General features: G+C 43.6%; 3 protein-coding genes across 3 annotated transcripts; 1 reads left to right on the top strand and 2 right to left on the bottom strand.

Annotated features, from left to right (window-relative positions):
- Window positions 1-407: 407 nt before the first annotated feature.
- LOC103700967 (DNA-directed RNA polymerases II, IV and V subunit 9A) lies at window positions 408-5,002 on the bottom strand. The gene is made up of 4 exons (XM_008782876.4): window positions 4,804-5,002; window positions 4,641-4,716; window positions 2,647-2,805; window positions 408-841 (listed from the first exon to the last, which is right to left on the bottom strand). Exons 1-4 carry the CDS (start codon window positions 4,830-4,832, stop codon window positions 761-763), a joined length of 345 nt encoding a protein of 114 aa, XP_008781098.1. The 5' UTR covers window positions 4,833-5,002; the 3' UTR covers window positions 408-760.
- Window positions 5,003-8,603: 3,601 nt separating this feature from the next.
- On the top strand, window positions 8,604-10,001 carry LOC103701132 (UPF0481 protein At3g47200-like). The gene has a single exon (XM_008783107.3). The coding sequence runs from the start codon at window positions 8,604-8,606 to the stop codon at window positions 9,999-10,001; it is 1,398 nt and encodes a 465-aa protein (XP_008781329.2).
- A 1,354-nt stretch (window positions 10,002-11,355) lies between these two features.
- On the bottom strand, window positions 11,356-13,468 carry LOC103700963 (outer envelope pore protein 16-2, chloroplastic-like). Its single transcript, XM_008782871.4, has 7 exons — window positions 13,180-13,468; window positions 13,015-13,066; window positions 12,865-12,936; window positions 12,736-12,767; window positions 12,532-12,565; window positions 12,387-12,454; window positions 11,356-11,760 (listed from the first exon to the last, which is right to left on the bottom strand). The coding sequence occupies exons 1-7, from the start codon at window positions 13,309-13,311 to the stop codon at window positions 11,617-11,619; spliced, it is 534 nt and encodes a 177-aa protein (XP_008781093.1). The 5' UTR covers window positions 13,312-13,468; the 3' UTR covers window positions 11,356-11,616.
- Between the last annotated feature and the right edge of the window lie 5,255 nt (window positions 13,469-18,723).

The following is an 18,723-nucleotide window of genomic DNA, read 5'->3' as shown; positions in this document are numbered from 1 at the left end:
AGCTTGCAGGTGATCTACCCTGCGAGCGGACATGATGTGCTGCAGGCAGGATTTTCATTTGATGTAAGGATTTTGTCACCTTAGGATATATAGGGGTGAAAGTGGAATGCGTCCACCTCCAACCAATTGCATCCCTCCATTTCCTCAAAACCCCACAACTCCCTTTGTCCCTCGACATAAGAAGCTACCGGGCAAGTTAAATGGAAACTCTCTAAACTTCTCAAAGATTGTCTGACCTCTTCAAGAAGTTCCACAATTTATACATATTGTTGCTGCTCGACATTAGTAGATCATCAGGATATTTTATTCTGAGGTTTCCATCTAGCATCTGCCCAATTGATGTTTGTAAAATAGCTTAAATCAGATTCTTAACGGGGCATTCCAGACAAAAAGAGTAATGGTGAATGTGAGGGGCACAAATCTCCAAATTCTTTATCAAATTACCTTCGCTTATCATCTGTACGTTTATGGCATCAGAAACTGGCATTCAGCAACGTACACCAAACTCACCAAAAGAAGGCAAGACACACCAAGCAAGATTTGCTCATGATGTTCAAAGAACATCCAAGCCCCGCTATTCATGAAAAAGAGAGGAAAAAAAAAAGACATTCAACACTCAGCACTGAAATCATTTCCTGCTAACTCAAAAAACAATACCTTAAACATGCCTGTGAATTTTATTAGCAAGTTCCTAAGAGGAGAGCTAACATCACTACCATCATTCTCGTTTCTCATAGAAAGGGAGCAAAACCGACTTCCATCAATCTCTCCATCTATGGCCACAGCTCGGGTTGCAGCAGACGAAGAACAGCGTCATACCTTCCTCTCCCCTGCTGGTAGCCTGCAAAATTTTTATGATTAAATATGAATGCATCTCAGACGAAAGACATTTACAAAAGCATGATAAAAATTCATGGATAATCTCACAAGAACAAAACAAAGGCTGCACTTTATTCATCGAGTAATGAATGCATGAAGTAGTAATAAGCTTACAATCATACCATGCATAATATTGGCAAAAACAATAAAACCATTCTACTAGGTCATTGTTCGTTCAGTGACAGATTTACCGCTTGGCAAAGATTCTTACAATACCAGAGTAAGATTCTTACAATACCAGAGTTGACAAATATTGCTACTAATGGTGGTCGAGAGAATGTTCTATTGACCCTCTATTAGACTTATTCTTACTTGATTCATGATGAATATTTATTTGGAGTCAGCAACACTTAATCACTGATCAAAGAACAGAATAAGATATAAAGAACTTCCTCTGATGTCCAAAGGCTTTTCTAGTTGCTCTCTTAACATTACACCCACCAATTCGAGTGTCTGTAAATGAATTTGACAGGCTCTGTAGCCAGCTTAACACAATGCCAATGAAGATGGTAATAGCAACAAATAAGAATTAACACATCAAAAGTTTTTAAGGAGCAAATATCAACAACTAGGAAGCATGCCCCTTCTTGAACAAACTTGGCATTAACATGACATGCAAGATAGCACAGCCCTGCTAATTGATTAAAGGTAATGTAAATGGGCTTCATTCATTGTCTTTGAGAATTATCAACAAGTGCTGTGAGCAAAATTTTAATATTCTCATTGGCCTAGAGGCTATTCTAGGAAAAATATAAGTGAAAGAATTAAATAAGAACAAGGATGCAGGGAAAAAGCTTCTTCTGCGCTTTTTAACTTGTCCTCAGAACTTTACTCAAAAAAGTGCGGAAAACTTGCCCAGGGGCGATATCCTCAACCTTCATGGTTCTTCTTCTTCAAGATGACTAAACGCTTTTTAACTAACCAGAAAAAACTCTGGTAGATGGACAATCGAGATTTGAAGGATAGGCCTGGATAGGTTCTTTATGCTGAAGTTCTCTCTCATTTTTTCACGACACTAGCATTTTGCAAAATAATTGTTAATCGTTATCAGGAAGAATACCATCTATGTCTCCTTCACTTACTAAAAAAAGTATTGATCCTTGATTTGTTGGTTTAATTTCTACTTTCCTTGTATATAATAATCAACAGGCTGGTCTATACCAGCATTTTTTACTTTCTCATGAAAGTAGTTGCTAATGAAGCATCAGAACAAAATCTGTAAATTGATCAGAGATATCATGATAATCTGCATGTAAATATTCAACTCCATGGATGCTCATGCTCTGCCATAAATGTATCAGGTAGAATACAGAAGATGTAGAAATTAAGCACCAACCCAGTAAATATTGAGATAATTTGGAAGAGATATTGTGCTAACCTTCTATTTCTTACTATTCTATGAACTTTCTTGGATTATATAGAGTTCACAAAGTTTCTGTGTAACAACAGGATGCATATTGCAGCTACAGTAATGGCACTAATAAACCCTGATAAAATACAGAGCACCTTACACTATACACTTTCTGTTTTTTTCTGGTAATTCTTTGTGGAAGCACACATGTCGCAATAGTTTGAAACTAACAAAGTTTACAACTCTTGGAAACGTAAATTCATATTTTCGAATAAGAGTCTCTGGTAATTAGCTTCACATGCTTCTTTCTGTCTTTCATTTGGCATAAAAAAGATCAGCTATTCATCATGTGCCTACTGGTGTCTAAATATCTGATCCTATCACAGCATATACCAAATACATGAACAAGAATATACCTGGAAGAAAACAGCTTCTGGATGGTTGCACACAGCACATCGAACAGATTTAGTACGGGGAAGAGTTGGATCTGCTGCTACATCTTGCAGAACTTGGGTGCGCTCCCCAATGGAGTGATGTACCTCATTTCTATAGACACAGTTGTTGTCAGCAACCTCCTGACAGCAAAAAGATTTTCAAACATTAAAGAGCAGAAATACATGAAAAGAAGAGAAAAATGCTGTGCAAGCACTGATAAGGTGCTACAAACATATCGAGGGGAGGCAGGTAGAGATGTTTCCTAGGTGGCCATGCAATATAAAAGCTTGCATGGGGTCAGTGCGAGAAAGCATTATTTGCTAATTAGAAATGAATGAACTCATCTATCGTCACCTATAACAAATCTGCCTCCCCCCCACCAAAAAAAGAAAAGTCCAGGTTGGCAGAGAAAGGATTTCATGAATTGCATAAATGGTTAATGATGAGTGGATAAATCACATATTTTCAGATCTTTAGATACCCGATACCTATAGATATTTAGACAAGAAATTGGTTACAAGACAGATGAAGTTGTTTAATAAAAAGTGGATACTCAAAAAAAACACACTATATCATGCAGTGCAAGTTTTGCTTTTGAAGAGATAAATCATGTCGGCAATTTCACAAATGTAGCATTAGTATACTTGAGAGATGCTCTGCATGGATGCCACATGAAATGGTTTTCTTGTATCATATATCACAGTTAAAAGCATGACAAAATTATATGAGGAAAGATTGGTTTTTCCCTGCTTAAAAGGTCATAAACAAAGAGCATCATTTCACATTCTCCATTCAACAAAACAATTCAAGTGGAAGCATATTATAGAACATATTTAAGAAAAAAAGTTAGCTAAAGAAGCGGAATCACTCAATCCTCAAAAGCATGTCACTGAAGACCTAAGGTACAATGATGAAAGGGGATTGGATACACATGGTTCAACCTGGTCTTTTTCCTCAAAATAGCAAAAGAAATCTTAAGAAATATCTTTTACAAGAAAAGTGGCTTGTCCTCTAATGGTTCACATTCCAATTCGCTTAAGCATAAAATCTAAATCAACCTCGAACAACATTTATAAGGATTCTGGCACTAGTCTTAAATTTGACACTTCCAGAGGCCAGAAGAAGCCTATTCCTTCAGTGAAAACTCTTACATTTGAAGAACAATATATCCAGTCATTATTCTCTGGAAACTAAACAATCTAATCTCCTAAACTCCAGTAAGATCACATAGTTCCCACTAAAACTTGGACCAGCAATTCTTCAAATTCTCTTCCTTGGCGAAGAAGAGTGAAAGATAAGTAGCATTCAGAGAGGGATAAGGGTTTTTCCTCTAAAATACTAATTGCGAACCATTGGAAGGATGAGACCTAATTGGTCCCAATCTCACCCTCCATCTCAAAGAGTACATTCAGAGAAAGAGTAGATAAGTAGCATTCAGAGAAGGATGAGGGCTTTTCCTCTAAAAGACTAATTGTCTACCTTTGGAAGGATGAGACCTAATTGGCCCCGTTCTCACCCTCCATCTCAAAGAGTGTAATCGAGCCCCCAATTAAGTCCAAAACCCTCGGCATCACAGCCACAATAACCACTTTGCATTCACTCATAGTGCATCGCCCATTAAAGAATGACTCTCCATCTTCTTAGAAGCAAAATTTTAGCTTTCATTTGCCAAAGGCACCCATTTTAAAGCCAAACCAGCATAGTAATCATCTTGTAACAGTAGCACACCATAAAATCTCCCTCAAATCTAATGACACAAATCCTGGATCCTGCCGACAGTTTTGAGTAATATATTCAAGGGCATGTCGCCCTAGTTATATCTAATCAGAACCTCAAGAATAAAAATGCAACAACTTTGTTTGATTTGAGCTACAAAACGGAGGACCGAGTGCTAGAAATAATAATATTGGGCCTTGGATCATATAAGCTCTCATCAAGACTGGAAGAGAAGGGATCAGTCTAAAAGGGGAAGGACCTGATGGTCACAGTTGCGGCAGGCAAAGAGGAGGATCTTCTGCTCCCTGTCTTCCTTTGGGTAAAGTATATTGTTGCTGCACCAAGACAAGTAGAAGAAATATCAAAATAAAGCCATGGGATGCTCTAAAGAAGTCACAATCCTTTACTTGGTGGGAGCTCACCATTCTCGGCAGAACTTCATGGTACTCATAGCTGCCAAGCCTTTGAGCTTCCCCTACCGCTGACTTGTTCCTTCGATGGGCGTCTACGGTGGAGTCTTTCTTTGGCTCAGTCCTTGGAGGCGTGGGGAATGGAAGGCTGGGGGGAACTCCGTCATAAATAGAGATGGCCTCGTCTCGGGAAATTCACCCTGGAAGAGAGTAAAACTGTCACTTTGGGCACTGTTTACGGTCAAGAGGGGGGCGGTGGGTGGAGGTGAGAAACGTCCAAAACGATGATGGTCAAGTCTCAGTTTCGTAGCGTTGGAGACTGTGAGAGTGCATGCGTAAGCAAGTGCTGTGATGCTATTGCCGGCTTCGACCGTTGAGTTCGCGACGGGCTCCCGTTTCTTGCTCCTTGTTTTTATTTTCAAAAAAGTCTAAAAACTAATTATAAATTATGTATAAAATTTTCAGAGATTTTGGAATCGAAGACTTACAGAGCTTTTAGAAGGAGGGAAAAATAATGATCTCGGTGCATATGAATGGTCACATTTTCTAGTTTATAGATCACAATGTTACCTATCAAAATTTGGCTCAACTAATTTTAGTAGGTGGGAGCAGAAAAGATACATTAATTGTAGAACCCATGTAATTAAGCCCTCCTGGTCCGATTGTGGTCTGGCCCGGGTAAAAAAATTTTGGCTTTTTTTTTTTTTTTTTTGATGAAGTAAGACCGTTCATATTTACATCTCCAATCTGTAGATAAAGTGGGATCATGCCCGAGCTAACTCAAAAATTTAGACTTACTCAACTAGACCCAACCTGAACATAAAATATAAAAGGTTATTGTTGAATTATATGACCATGCTCATCTTTTCTCACCATCATAGTATCTGACAACCACAGGTCCTTCATCCGAGTTTGAATCTTTTGCAGTGCTTTTCTCATCAATGATCCATTCTCCTCCTCCATGATTCTTATCAATGGTGCAGGCTCATTAGGCAGCCCCCCACTGCCCAACTGGTCCATCCATGTGGATCTAAAAAATTGTTCTAACACCTTTCTGATAGTTTTATAGTCTTCTATCATCTGTCCACTGCTATCCTTGATGTTGCTGATTATGTTTCTCTATCTCCTGATGGTCGTTGACTAGTGGAAGAATCCAGTGTTCCGATCTCCCTTCTGAATATATTCCCAACCTCTTCTTGATTCCATCTACATAATTGGTGTTTGGTCATCTCCAGTTTGCGAGTCACACTATACATTACATTCCTCAGCATTAACATCCGCCATGACTCCGGCACAACATCTCACGACGTAGGATAAGATAACCATATCTTCTCAAATCGAAATGGATTATAGTAAGGGGTAAGAGTTGAGGTACTAAGCAGGACAGGGCAGTGGTCTGGTGCTATCCAGGGCAGATAACTTACTTGATAGTCCAAGCACCTCTAAATCCAGCTGGCTATGGCAAATGCTCTGTCAATCCTCTCGTACACTCTCCCTTAGCCTGACCTGTTGTTGCACCAGATAAATCTCGGCCTAGTGAACCCAAGATCAACCAAGTCATTGGCCATGATGAAATTCTAAAATTTTCTAACTTCAATCTTATTAGTAAAGGCCTTAATTTCCCCCCACACTTCTCCTTTGGTCCTTCAATACAGTTGAAATCCCTTGCGACCACCATTGGATATCCTTGCTAAATCAAATTGGCTACCTCACTCCATAGCACCCTCCTCTCTCTACAGTTAGTACTTGCGTAGATAGTAGATAGGACCCATGGAGGCTCACTTCCTTCTAAAATTACCATAATAACATGTTGGTTACACTTATGTAAAATGTCAAAATTACAACTCCTTAGTCTCAAAGTCACAATAATTCCGCCCCACAACTCTTGAGACTCCACTGCCTAAAACCCCTAAGATCTAGGTATGGCTCGCCTTGCGCGCTGAAGGCTACCTTCCGACGGTCGGGTTTGAAATAGCACACACCTCTGGGCCATGTAGGTGCACTAGTCTGCAAAAGGCTAGGCTAAAAGAGGACTTTCTGCCCCCCTCCCCCCCCCCCCCCCCAACCCACCCACCCCTGACAATTCCATAGTAGCATCTTCATTCAACATGTTAGGAGGGGTTGGCCCTCTCCCTCAGGCCCGCCCCCACCATATCCTCAAACTCTTCTTCCTCCGACCCATGTCTTCGGTCTAGCCCCTGTAGGGGCCGCTTTAACTACTGGATTGCGTGCCCGTGAGTGGGTCAACCTAGGTTCAATCCATCCCTGGAGGGCACTATGCCTGACTTGCTCTCCCGAACCACTAAAGTTGCCCTGACATCCAACTTCATCCCAAGCAGGAGCCTCCCCGACCACCGCTTTTCGGCACAAAATGGGAGTTGTCATCCCCTCCATACTGGCACTAGGGGCTTCACCGGCCGGAGTTGATCGCCGTCCCTCGAGCTCCACCGCTGGACCAACCTCTGGTGGCCGTGGGGGAGAGCCGTTAGCCCCGCCTTTCTTGGCCTCGCTGCTGCCCGCCGCTTTGACCTCAAAGGTCCAGCTGCTAGCTGCTGGAGATGAGGAAGGGGGGCTTCTGCTCCGATGGCGATCGCGATCGCCCTTGAGAGCCCAATTTCTCTCGCCTGGAATAGGGGACATGGGCCGCTGGATGCCCAGCCCAAGCTCCACCGACCTGCTGTCAACTCAACTCTTAGGTGGGCTTCAGGTCTGCTTCAATGGGCCGAATCCGGACCCAGCCTCCGCCATGATGATGTCGGCCTGGCTCTCCTCGACTCGGCACTAATTCAACTTAGGCTCAGCCCGCACTACGGCCCATACTCCGGTGACTTGGACTAGACTCAGCATCAGGGTGGAGCTAACTCACCTCGTCCATAGAGGTCTCCGAGTCGCCGACCAGGATCTCCTTGTCCGGCGATCTCCTTCGAGCAATCTTCTTTGACTTCTGCCATCCATCAGACTCCGGTGGCAACTTGGGCGAGCTCGACCTATTCCTGCGGGAACTCGGCCCCAATTGGGAGGAGGTCGGCCCCGAGGCTGACTCGGGGGTGGGAATGGTCATCTTCCTCAGCCTGCCCTCAGCACCGGTACCCCTTGACTGTCGTATGCAGTTGGTGGCTAGCCATGGACCGAAGACTGGCCGGCGGTCCCCGTCTGCCCTCTCCACCTTCGATTGGCCGGTACTCACCGTCCTAGACAGTGGACGATCACCACCGACGTCGCCCATGCCCTCCTAGACTTCTCCACCCATTCCGAAGGTAGCTCCAGCACTTCTGTGAAGTGGCGTTGGAGGATCTTGAGCTTCTCCTTCGAAATCCAGTGGTTGGTCCACGCTGACCGTCGAGGTGGAGCCTGTGCCACTATCGACCACAATGGAGTGGTCTCGGTCACTCTCGGAAGCGGTTGATCCTCGCTACTAGGCGGTCCCTTGGCTGATCGTGCCTGCCGTCCCCTCTGCCTCCGTCGCCCTGAAGCTTCGGTCACCCATTTGTGCTGGTCCTGAGTGTTCGTGGAAAAGCCCCAATCAACGCACCAACATTGATGCAATCACGGTCCGGTCCGAACAAAATAGAGGAAGCTTAAAGAACATAAAGAAGGAAGCTTAAAGAACATAAAGACCTTAAAGAACATAAAGAAGGAAGCTTTATCATGTCCACTGCTCGCATTTACTCTAAATGAATTCTTCCTGCAACCAAAAACAGAAACACAGTAACTTCCTTCTTTATGCTTTCCTTCCATTCTCAGCATCCTCGCGCTTATATTTTTCTTCCATATCCTGAGGCAGACACTATCATCTTCGAGCACAAACAAAGATGGCAGAAAAAACTGACGACCGCTCGATATATATTGATTTGCAGCTGGTAAACTCAACGGCACAAAAAGTCTGCTCTCTGCAAGACAGTGGATCATGGAAAGATGGCCCCCGCACAATCCACCGGGTCCCCCTCAACATCCGGAAGGGCGACACAAATGCCTACGAGCCCAAAATTTTATCAATCGGCCCATACCACCGTGGCGATCAGAAACTCCAAGCCATGGAGGTGCACAAAATGAGGTACCTCCGCGAACTACTCGGCTCCAACCTTGAAGCCAATATCACGAAGTGTGTCGAAAAGATCAAGAAGCTGGAGAAAGAAGCAAGAAGGTGCTACTCTGAGATAATTGAACTCGGGAGCAAAGAGTTTGTGGAAATGATGCTGCTCGACGGCTGCTTCATCATCCAATTCTTGATACAAAGGAACCAACCTGAAGAAAGTAAACAGAAGAGGAGGCAAGCTGGCGATCCTATCTATGTCGTGAGCTGGATGTCACCCCTCATAAGGCATGACTTGCTAATGCTCGAGAACCAGATTCCATTCATCATCCTCAAGGCTATCTTCGATGTCGTGCAGAGTTCCCGGCAAGAAACTCCCTCACTCATGGAGCTAGCACTCAATTACATCACACACGGAAGGGTAATTTCACGACCTATATATCCCTCTCCACCCCATCATTTGCTGCATTTGTTCCATTTATTTCATTCATGCGTCCTTACACCTCCAAGACCCCCGGCCTCCACTTCTGATCATCCCTTGGTTAAATTTTTCTTAAAATTTATGCCTCAACGACGAACCCCTTCCGACATTCATTTCACCGAGGAACGGACCCCGAGAACGATCCCATGTGCATCAGAGCTCAGGGAGGCAGGGGTCCGGTTTGAGATGAAGGAGAGCGACAGTTTCTTGGACGTGACATTCAGCAATCCTGTACTCCAAATTCCATTGCTATCAGTCGGCAACTCGTTGAACCCCTTGCTCCGTAACCTCATCGCCTTCGAGCAGTGCTGCCCGGATGCATGTAGCTATTTCACATCTTATGCAGTGCTGATGGATGACTTGATTAACACGCCAAGGGACGTAGCCATCCTCCACAGCCGGGGGATCGTCGAAAACAAGCTGGGGAGCGACGAGGACGTCGCGCTGCTCTTCAACCGGCTGATGACGCATGTCACGTTCACGGCGGATAGCAACATCTACGCTGAGCTCTTCAAGCAGGTGAACGCGCACTGCGGATCCAAGTTGAACAAGTGGCGGGCAAAGCTGGTGCGCGAGTACTTCAGCAACCCATGGTCCATCATCTCGCTGCTGGCCGCCATTGCTCTGCTGGTTCTCACCATCATACAGACCGTCTTCTCCATAACATCCTACTACCATGTTCCAACTCACCCTTGATCATAGGCTTCAATTTTAATAAATTGGCAGGGACAGCGATGAGAATTTGTTGCGGGTTGCATGGGGGTGCTTGCTGAAGTATGCTATTTCTAAGTTTGGTTTCCAGGTGTGTGATTTAAGTGATCTGTTTGTGATATGGTGGGTGCCCTTCCGGTTTGACTCCGTTTGAATTCCACGGCTGTTTCATTTACCTGGTGAAAGTGATGTTCTGCCTTATCCTTTCTGAATGTTGCTGTTGTTGCTTTTGCTGTTTAGCCTAACTTTTGAAGGAATGTCCTTGCCTACTGTAGAACTTGAAAGTTCCTAGTAATTTATACGTCGAAAAGGTGTCATCTTTTAAAGAATGACTGTGAGAGTACCACTCTTAGATATGGTGCAACTTGGACCAATATGTATCCCTCGAGAGATCTCTAAGACCAGATCGAACACAGACCTCTTCTAGACAAGCATGCATGGTCTTTTTTTGGGTCTGATTTTCTGTGCCTCTGCAGTGATCGGAGTCCTTCACATATGACAGAGTGGAGTTCTTGCAGGGCTGCTAAGCAATATATATTAAGGGTCATTGAAAGATCGTTATTCCACTACCAGATTAATATCCACATTGGAAGGAATTACCCCAGGGTGATCGGATGTTCATCCAGTGGCTGCCATCATCTGCATTTGCCTGTGAATTATGTAGGTCACAATGGCTGGTGCGATTCTGATCGAATGCTGGAGTTTTGCACGCGGATGTGGATCGGTAACGCATGGCAGAATCATGAGAGCCACTGGACTTCATTCATAGCCCTACTCAACCACTCCAAACCAGCGAGGTGCGCTGCATCCACATTGGAAGCTCCCAACAGATCTAAGGATCCTAATTTCAGGTCCAAACTTCCCACTTTTACTTGAGTAGAGCTCTCTCTGAAATACATTAGATAATAACTAGTAAAGTTCGACACCTTGGGCACCTTACTGATCCTTCTATGCATTCTATTCAGGGTGAAAAAGTTGAAACCATTATTGTTTGCCCTTCACATGTACATCATACAACCAAGCATCTCCAGAAGAACCCTATGCTTCCAATTTGATGCATTCAGCCTCATCCCCTACAACTGAGATTTACAAAAATATTATAGTACTTGGGATTTACTCAGTTTAATTAGGAACATAATTTAGAATTTGGTCAGAAATTAAGAAGAGCTGACACTAGGTTTAGAATTCGACCGCCAAGAGTGATGCGGTTTTCCCTTTGTGCATCATTTCTGCCACCATTCTCCGTTGCTGCGAGAGCAACAAAACATGGTTTGAAAGCTTGAGCACGGAGGATGTTCTCTAGCCAGGACTAGAGCATTATAAATAGAACAGATATGGCTTTTGGGTGGTGGAAGAGTTAAATCGATCCGAGCTCCCATTACAACCGAAGAGAACAAGAATTAAACAAATTCCAGTCACCTGATTTATGAACACTGCAAGTGGAAAAAAAGAGAAGTACACCATGCTCCTACTCAAACAAAAAGAAGAAAGAAAAAACTCCACCACCATGTTCCCCCACAAAACATCATCAAGCCTTGATTGGAGCGAATTCCGGACCCTGCAACATCGGGACTAAATCCAGATAACTTCATTGCCAGCTTTAGAATATGCCACTAAGTAGATTTGCAGCGGTGGAAAGTGCAGCCCCGGTGACTGCAAACTGAACAATTTGCTCATGAGAAGTGTTCTCAGAGGTCAGAGCCAATGCAGCTCCAGTGACTGCTCCGGCAACTGCACTATTCTTCTGCAAAGAGCAGCAAACACATGGCAATTGCACCATCAAACTATGCAGCATAAGATACACTGAGAAGTCTCAAATCCCAGTCTTTAGGAAACAAATAAATCTCATGCCCAGCCTCTAGGAAACAAGAGCAGCGGCAATCTCCGAGGAGTGGCAACTAGTATCCTCAAGTCCTCACACATGAATGACCCTAAACTTTCAGCCTGTTAGATTATGATTTCTGGTGGTTTGCAAACTACCCACTCAAAGCTGACAACTAGAATCGAGATTTGGATGTCAGGTTACTATTCTTGGCTTATTTAAACTAATTAATTATCATGCAGCTATGTAAGCATAATCTTAATCAAAACTGAACAGGCTTGCATTACAGAAGACCATCGTCTCCTCAAACTAGATTTCAAGAAAGTTATCCAACTACGTACTGGACCACTCTCCTGTGTCCTTTCTCATGCAGATATTTAGTGGACTATATATATATAATTTTATCGGACATGCAAAGAGTCTCATTAAGCAGCGAATCGTGCTCCCTAGCCATTCTAGATTCATGAAAACTCCAAGATTTGAGCATAGAAGGGAATTTTGGGCCCAAAAATGAACAGCAATAAGCAAATGGAAGCTTGGAAACTAACCCAATCATGAGATCCTCGAGCTTCCCTCAAGCCATAAGTTAGACCGGAATACATGCCAGCAGCCATTCCTGCAATAAACTCCTAGCTTCACTGGTGAATAACAATTGTAGATCCACAACAACCATACCAATTAACTACTTCTTACCCCATTGGAATGACTCTTTCCCGGTGCTCTTTACCTGAAACCACACGTACAATAAGACTCTGACAACAAAAATATCAATGAAATTTATCTAAGAATCTCATTTTACAAGCACTAGTCCATATTATTAAAAGTAGATATTCTGAGAAAGATAACTGATAAGATTTTTTAATAAAAAAAGGGATCACTAATCCTCCATCCTCTCACCATTGCTTCAAGTGACTTCTTGCAGTTCTCTCCTGCAAAGCGAGACCAGTATCAGCAAAATTAAATCTCTCAATACCATGCCCTAATAACAAACAGCACTCCTCTCTTATTCTCTCCCTCTAAAATTACCTCCCAGATCGGAAAACCTATGCTTCTTGCTGCTCGTCAGATCCGGCATCGCAGCAGGATCCGCGCCGGCACCTGAAACCAAAACGCAAGAAGACATCGCATCGAGGGGTGCTCGATTCGGATACTAATCGGCGCGAGTAAGCAACGTACCTTCCACCGCGGTGAGGTACGCCTCGCGCGAGACCGCCTGGATCGCGCCGATCTGGAAGGGCAAAACCGTCATCAAAGTCAGTTCTGGACCGACGTTGTCACGTTTCCGATGCGAGCGAGACGGGAGAGGGGAATGAAATGGAAACGGTAAAAAGACGGGAATACCCCTGCGGCCTTGACGAAGCTCTCGGCGATGCGGTTGAGGAGGGGGTGGCCCAAGTCGAAGAGCCATCCCTTCTCCAGGCTCCGGATCTCGTCCAGCAGCGTCATCGTCTCCAAGTTACTGTTGCTGCTCATATTTCCTCTCCGATGGCAGAGAAGTGAAGCCTGAATTCCTTTGGATTAATGGAAGAAGACGAAAGAAACAAGGATGAGGAGGGCCTCAAGAATGTAATGGAATAAGAGAGAGATGGAAGAGAGAAGAAGAGGAGGAGCAGAGAGGAGGAAAGGGTGGTCGCTGACGGGAGATGTCGCTGAGGAAGCGCGCTCGGGAGGAAGTCGGCCTCGCCACGTGTGGCGAACGACGGCACGTGTCGGTGGAGGAGTTAGACGCGGCAATATTTCAGAAGGGAGCCGTTTGGACACGTGCTCGCTCTTCAGAAGGTTGAAAGACGGGAAGGATTCCGGAGTCTTCGGGAAATGCAAAGTCGGCAATTTATTCGCCGACTTATCTTTGGAAATATGCTCGCCTAATTGATTCTTGATTTACTTTTGAGTTGCCAAATACAAGCTTTATGAATGGGTAAGTCCTGCCTACTTGGTGTGAAATATGTCATGGAGAGATGTGACCGATGAAGAGACTATTTTTTTAGTTTCCAATAGTTGAGAGTTAAATCATTTATATGGCTATGAGGTGGTACAAACTTGAAGGGGGAGTATGTCGAGTAAAAATGATCTGTAGTTGAGTCACAAATTACTTAGCGGTAGGTTACAAGCTTCATATAAAGTTACACCTCAGAAAAGCACCTCATGACAAGCTTCGTATAAAAGTTAGCAGAGAGCATGTTGAATCGTTGATAGAAACTATTGAAGCCCTAACTAAGTTTTTCTATTACATATTTAATAAGCCCTTAAATTGCAAGTTTAGTATAAAGTCAACAAGGTTTTTCTAAGTTGCATGTATGCGAGTTTTTAACACATGCACTGCAAGAGACCAAGGAATTAAGGATCGAGCAGTATATATATGATGGATCATGGATGGAAATGTTCTTAGAAATCAATAGAATGTTTAAGTGGAGTAGATTTTGGTCCTGTCAAAAAGTTTTTACTTTAAGATAAAAGTGATAGATGTACTCATGAATTCATTTTTTAAAAGTTATTTTAATGAATTAATTGCAGCCTTCTTATATATATAGTAGAATTTAATGGATTTGATACTGTCAGATGCCATGAGCTTTCTAGAACCTATCCTTGTGTGGTATTATTTCATGATTATGATCAGCTTGGAATTAGTTCATGAACCACGACCTCCTTTTATGGTGGGATCTCATAATTAGATACCTTTAATTTTCTTTTTTTGATCAAAATACCTTTAATTTTCTTCATTATTCTTGGATGTCGCCCAAAAAATCCATAGCTTAGTTCTGAATCTTATCTTATTTAGATACAGATGGCGCTGTGTACGCATAGGCATCCATTTATTGTGATTTTTTGGCGAGATATCTAAAGCTTCAGACCACGATTGTTTCTCTCATAATCTTGAAAGGTTTTATTTCTCGTTCTCTTTTCTGGTGAATCTAAAGAGAGAACATGCGGAAGGCGTGCTGGGGCGGCTCTGCCATGGACAACGCCACGGAGTCTCCTTTGGGCACCATGGATCAACAAAAATAGACACTGGTGAGGCGCAAATAAAAAGAGCCATTTCCTCATGGTGGCTGCAGAAGATTTGTAAGAAATTATGTTCAAATTTAGCCCTTTGTCGAGTGTTGATGACCATCTTAAAAAAAAAAAAAAAAAAAAAAAAAAAAAAAAAAAAAAAAAAGCCTGCAGTTGCTATTTTGTTGGATACACATCTGAGTACATCATAGGATGATTTATCGTGCAAAATAACATAATAGATGAATGGAAAAGAATCCAATTCACCATGACAAATTAATACATGACCAGCTAAGTTGGAAGGCATGACTAGAAATCGAAACATAAGTAACCCTATAACTTGACTGCTAGGCTCTTCTGAAATTGAATTCATTCTTGTTAGAAACTAGTTAATCTGGAATCGAATTCTTAACTCTAGAGTTAAGAGTCCTATCTTAAAAAGTTGTATGAAGCCAATGACCATCATGACATCTATAAATTCAAGGGATGAAAGAAAGTATCTCTTCTTTCTGAATCCCATCTTTCATTATATTCCTATGATTGCTGTGTTCACCTTTCATTTCAGTGGGAAGTATGTACTCAGCATTTTAAAAGGAACTCAATAATTCTGTTTTCTTTATTGAAGGCACACCTATTGAGAGCTTCTCCCAAGTGTTTAAGCTAGAAACAAAGATGCAAAGTGTGAAAACCCGAACTGAAGTCGGCAAGGAGTGCCGACTTCAGTTGGATCATCGTGGGTTGCCCACGAAGACCATGCCGGCCGAACGGCCAGCGTGATCTCCGCAAGCCACCCCCCCTCTTCCCTCTTCCCCTCTCTCCCTCTCTCTCTCTCTCTCTCTCTCTCTCTCTCTCCCTCCCTCTCGTTCTCTTCTCTGAGAGCCCCATTCCTTTCTCTTCTTTTCCCCCTCTTTTGAGACGATCGCCGGAGCCGTAGTCGTCGCCGGAGCCGCCATCGCCGCCGGGAACTCACTCGTCGACGACCGGAGGTGAGGAAAACAACTTATCTATTTGTTTTATGGATTTAAGGGAGAGAAAAGATGGGATATCAACCGGTTTTACCTTCCCCTGTTTTTGAAGACTTTTTTTTTGTAAAGTTTGGCCGGCCGACGGTGGCCGGCCGGGGTCAATCCGGCCGAAACGAGTTCGGCCGGAGGTGGGTGAACAGGGGCCGGGCTTTCCAGCCCCGGCCTCTCTCTTTCCTTCCCTTCTTCCTCCCTTTCTTCCTCTCCTTCTCCTCTTCTCTTCTTCTTCTTCCCTTCCGCCGCCTGTGACAGCACAGTGGCCGGCGGCGGCTGGCCGAGCGCCACCGCCGAGGGCCGACCGGAACCACCAGCCATCTCCTTCTTCTTCTCCTCCTTCTTCTTCTTCTTCTTCTTCTCCTTCTTCCTATTCTTCTTCTTCTTCTTCTTCTTCTTCTTCCGCCTGGGTTTTCCTTGCTTTGAAATCCGTGCCTCAAGTGGGGATCAGACCATGAACCGGTTTAGATTATGAACCGGTTCCATCTAATCCTTGTATTTGGTTTGATCTAGAATTGAGTGAGTGGATTTGGGTTATGGTTTGGATCTGAGTCAGAAATTTGGGTTAGTCTGACTTGAGTCTAATCTGGTCTGATCAGACCTGGCTTGGGTTGGGTCTGAGTTTAAGTGAATGGGTTTTGTTATGGTCTGATCAGACCTGGTCTGGGTTGGGTTGGGGGTCTGTTTTTGGGCTGAGTTGGGCTTGATTGGATCTGTGGGCTGGTTTGATTTGGGCCCGAGATCTGATCTGGACCTGTAATCTGGTTTGGTTCAATTGGGCCTAATCTGGGTTGGGCTGAGTTGAATCTAATTGGATATGTGGGCTGGGTTGGTTTGGGCCCGAAATCTGATTTGGACCTGATACCTGGTTTGGTTCAATTGGGCCTAATCGTTTTGGGCCACAATTGACTTGGGTCTAAAGGATTCTGATTTTAGGGTATATGTTTGATCTTGGGGGCCCATTCTTGGATTTATGAACTTAGGAGTTTAAGGGGTTGAAATTAGTTTAAATTATGTTTCTTAATTAATTAAATAATTAATATTTATGTTTAATCAGGGGTTCGTGATATCTGTGGCAGGGATCTTTTAAGCGAACCCAGGTAGGTGACTTATTGCTTTAAAATCGAATTATAACATGTATCTTGCATATCTTGATGTTATGATTTATTCTTGGCATTATGTGTTAGAATTAGAATTAAATATTTATTTTTTTTATAAACTGTTATGTGACTTATTATTGGGAGCATGTTCATGACTTTGATTTGGAAATTCACGATGTGGAAAATTTATTTATTGATTTTTAAAGACCGCGTGACTATAGTCTAGACCCCGCCAATGGGATGATACGTTGGCCCTGTCGACTTGTACTGAGGAACTGGTTCCGACACCGTGACCACCGGTGATAGAATAGTGGCGGCACAGGGGTGTGTTTTGCTCTGCGGAGCGGCTCAGTGGAGCGTGAGATTGGCACCAGGGGGTGCGGCACAGTGGTGCGTTGGCTCTGCGGAGCGTGAGATTGGCACCAGGGGGTGCGGCACAGTGGTGCGTTGGCTCAGTGGAGCAGCTCTTCGGAGAGTTGTATTGGCACTTCGGTGTAACCATGCCACTGGGTGATGTGGCCGTAGTCATGCGGTTGAGTTATTTTGAGTCTCGGATCGGGTTTACAGATTATTGTGTGGATTTTTGGATTTATGAGTTTAGCTGCCTTTATATGCATTATGACATGTTATATGATGACTTTATTGCATGATGTCGCCTACTGAGCTGTTAGCTCACTCCTATTATTTACATTTTTGCAGGTGATGACATATGATTGTAGGGATTACGGGATGGAGTGATCATGATGTAGTTAGCTAGTAGATATGGATTTTCTTTTGTCTTATGTATATATGTGGACATTTGATATGAAAACTGGAAATTATCTTTGTTTAGTTATTGATGTTAAATCTGATTTATCTGCCTTGCGCGCCTGCGGGGTCCGCCCTGCAGGTGCGCGGCGTCTGCTCGCGCCCCGGGCCCCGGGTTCGGGGCGTGACAGATTTATTGGTATCAGAGATACGCAGTTTTCTTGGATTAGCCGGCTATTACAGAAGATTTGTAGAAGGCTTCTCTAGTATTGCTGGGCCCTTGACTCGACTCACTCGCAAAGGAGTGAAATTCGAGTGGTCGGATCAGTGTGAGAAGAGCTTCGAGGAATTGAAGCGCCGGCTAGTGTCAGCACCTATTTTGACTCTGCCAGTCACGGGTGTTGATTATATTATTTACAGTGATGCCTCCAAGAAGGGTTTGGGCTGTGTGCTGATGCAGAATGGAAAAGTTATTGCCTACGCCTCTAGACAGCTCAAGCCTTATGAAGAAAACTATCCCACACATGATCTCGAGCTTGCAGCAGTTGTATTTGCTCTGAAATTATGGAGGCACTATTTGTATGGAGAGACATGTCAGGTATATACTGATCATAAAAGCCTGAAATATCTCTTTACTCAAAAAGAGCTGAACATGAGACAGAGGAGGTGGCTAGAGTTGTTAAAAGATTATGATCTGACTATCCACTATCACCCTGGAAAGGCAAATGTAGTAGCAGATGCACTGAGCCGGAAATCTTCAGGGAATATTGCAGCCTTGATTACTACTCAGAAGGATATTCTGGAAGATCTGAGGAGAGCAGAGATAGAGGTGTATCTACATGAGGCTACTATGAAATTGGCAAACTTGCGAGTCCAGCCTACACTTATTGATAGAATTAAGGCAGCGCAAGTTGATGACCCTCGACTCCAGAAGATCAGGAGGGATATCGAGTCTGGTACACAGTCAGATTTCCGTATACATGAAGATGGCTCTTTGAGGTTTATTAACAGAATCTGTGTTCCAGATAATC

Source organism: Phoenix dactylifera, chromosome 3 (genome assembly GCF_009389715.1).
Source record: "Phoenix dactylifera cultivar Barhee BC4 chromosome 3, palm_55x_up_171113_PBpolish2nd_filt_p, whole genome shotgun sequence".
NCBI lineage: Eukaryota > Viridiplantae > Streptophyta > Magnoliopsida > Arecales > Arecaceae > Phoenix > Phoenix dactylifera.
Note: the sequence above shows the minus strand (reverse complement) of the source record. Positions and strands in the feature narration are given on the sequence as shown.